At 29.1% G+C, this 2,024-nt stretch overlaps 1 protein-coding gene across 1 annotated transcript in view; it reads left to right on the plus strand.

Moving 5' to 3' along the window:
* The window catches only part of LOC108751760 (serine/threonine-protein kinase ATR-like), a 17,558-nt gene that overhangs the window by 10,471 nt on the left and 5,063 nt on the right, over positions 1-2,024 (plus strand). Inside the window, exons 15-22 of the mRNA XM_018492155.1 lie at positions 33-155; positions 228-475; positions 558-779; positions 863-1,034; positions 1,131-1,257; positions 1,346-1,470; positions 1,550-1,710; positions 1,781-1,949. Coding sequence (XP_018347657.1) covers positions 33-155; positions 228-475; positions 558-779; positions 863-1,034; positions 1,131-1,257; positions 1,346-1,470; positions 1,550-1,710; positions 1,781-1,949 — 1,347 coding nt within the window. The remainder of the gene's footprint in view (positions 1-32; positions 156-227; positions 476-557; positions 780-862; positions 1,035-1,130; positions 1,258-1,345; positions 1,471-1,549; positions 1,711-1,780; positions 1,950-2,024) is intronic.

Here is a 2,024-nt window from a genome sequence, read left to right on the forward strand (position 1 = left end):
GCGTATGTGTGTATATATATGTAATTTTGCAGGGCATTTTTGAAGAACTTATGTTAAATTTTCATGAATCACCTGAAAAAATAATAGGTTTGTTAGGAATTATCTTAGAATATGACACTACTCAGAGAGGAAAGTTTGATACGCGAAAACAAATTGTAAGTACTTTAATAATTATATTACGATTATTAATGCAGCGATATTAAATGCATTATAATATATATACACAGGTATCTTATTTGAATTTGCGATTACATGGTATATTGGTGAATTTTGATATAAAGCTTGGTCCTAAATCAGATGAATATACGCAACAATCTGCACTTGCTTCACTAGTTGTTTTAATTCGTTACATGGGTGCTACTAGTTTGACTCCGCTTAGATACAAAATTTTAGCCACATTACGAACTTCACTTGGATTTAAAAGACCAGGTTTCTCGCGCTTAGTCTGTGATGCATGGGATGCATTTATTCACAAGTAAGTGTTAAACTAATATATGTGGAATGCTAATTATATATAAAAATGATAATTTTCAAAATCTATTAAAATCTATTTCCAGTATAGCTATTGAAGACTTAGGACCACTATTTCCAACAATATGTGTGTCGTTAATACCATTGCAAAAAATATTTCCAGAAAAAGTCAATAATATGTTAGAGTTTCTGATTGTTCAAAATAGTGAAGGAAATAACAATCATATTTCAGAATTATTTTTTATAGATGACATGAATGTTCCGATTCATATATCTGATATAGTCAAAGCACATATTTTACAAGCAAGGTAATCACTTAATTTAATTAACATATATTTACTTTGCATTTTAATTGCTTTCTTATGTATTTTATAAAAATCTTTAATCTTAGACCTGACGGATTTAATGCTAATTTAAAGTTATGGTTGAAACGGATTATGCACGAAACTGATGAAGTGCGAATTAGAGCTCTGAAGCATTTGCAAATATTTTTGGCGGAGCATCGTAGTGAGCTTAATAAAATGATATTAAGTGAAACTGATGTCCATCCATTAATCGTTGAAGTATGTTTATAATTATTACATATTATTCAAATGTATTGTGCATGCTATATTATTATCTATGTATTATGTAATATATATTCATGTTGTATTTTCAAGCTATTAGATACTCTGCTGATTGGATGTCAAGATAAAGACGAATCTATCCGTTTATATTATGGAGAATGTCTCGGAGAATTAGGAGCTATTGAACCGAGTCTTCTTCCGCGGAGAATTATTTCTAGAGGTACTAAGTTTTACATTTTTATCGTAATTAATGTAATAATTCTTTCGTAAATTTTCTAAATCTACTTAAAATTCTTTTTATGTTATAGAGGATAGTAAATTTATATCAGATATAAATGAAGAATTTGCGTGTGCATTACTTTCTGAACATGTGCGAGCTTTTCAAATGCAAAAGAACAGCCAAAGTATGGATTGTTTTTCACTTGCTATACAGGTATATAATTCCATATACACGTTATACGTGTGCGATGAACAAAAAATCAATTCTATTTATCAATGTAATTATTTTTTAGGAGATATTAAAAGCATATGATATTTCCCCGCAAGGTCGAAATAATGAATTGTGGAATAATTTACCGTCCACAACGCAACAGATTATTATCCCCTTCTTGACATCGCATTACAAGATAGTAACTGTTAGCGATGACGATGAATTTTCGCATCCTATTTACGGGTAATCTTGATATGAAATTTCAAGCTACTATTATCTTATACTGATCGATAACTGATACAAAAATTTATAGTTCGGAAGCAGGTTCTTCAGTTGAAAATTGGGCTTATAACTGGCTTTGCAGCATGTCTAATGCTGTACGCGACACTACATTCAATAATGTATTACAGGCATGCAAATTGGCGTTCAAACGAGATATAAAAACATTAATATTTTGTCTACCATACATTGTGTGTAAGTTGGAATATTAATGTCTGTTTAAATAATAATTTTATATATATATATATATATATATATATATATATATATATATATAT

Source organism: Trachymyrmex septentrionalis, unplaced genomic scaffold, assembly GCF_001594115.1.
Source record: "Trachymyrmex septentrionalis isolate Tsep2-gDNA-1 unplaced genomic scaffold, Tsep1.0 scaffold51, whole genome shotgun sequence".
NCBI classification, from domain to species: Eukaryota; Metazoa; Arthropoda; class Insecta; order Hymenoptera; family Formicidae; genus Trachymyrmex; species Trachymyrmex septentrionalis.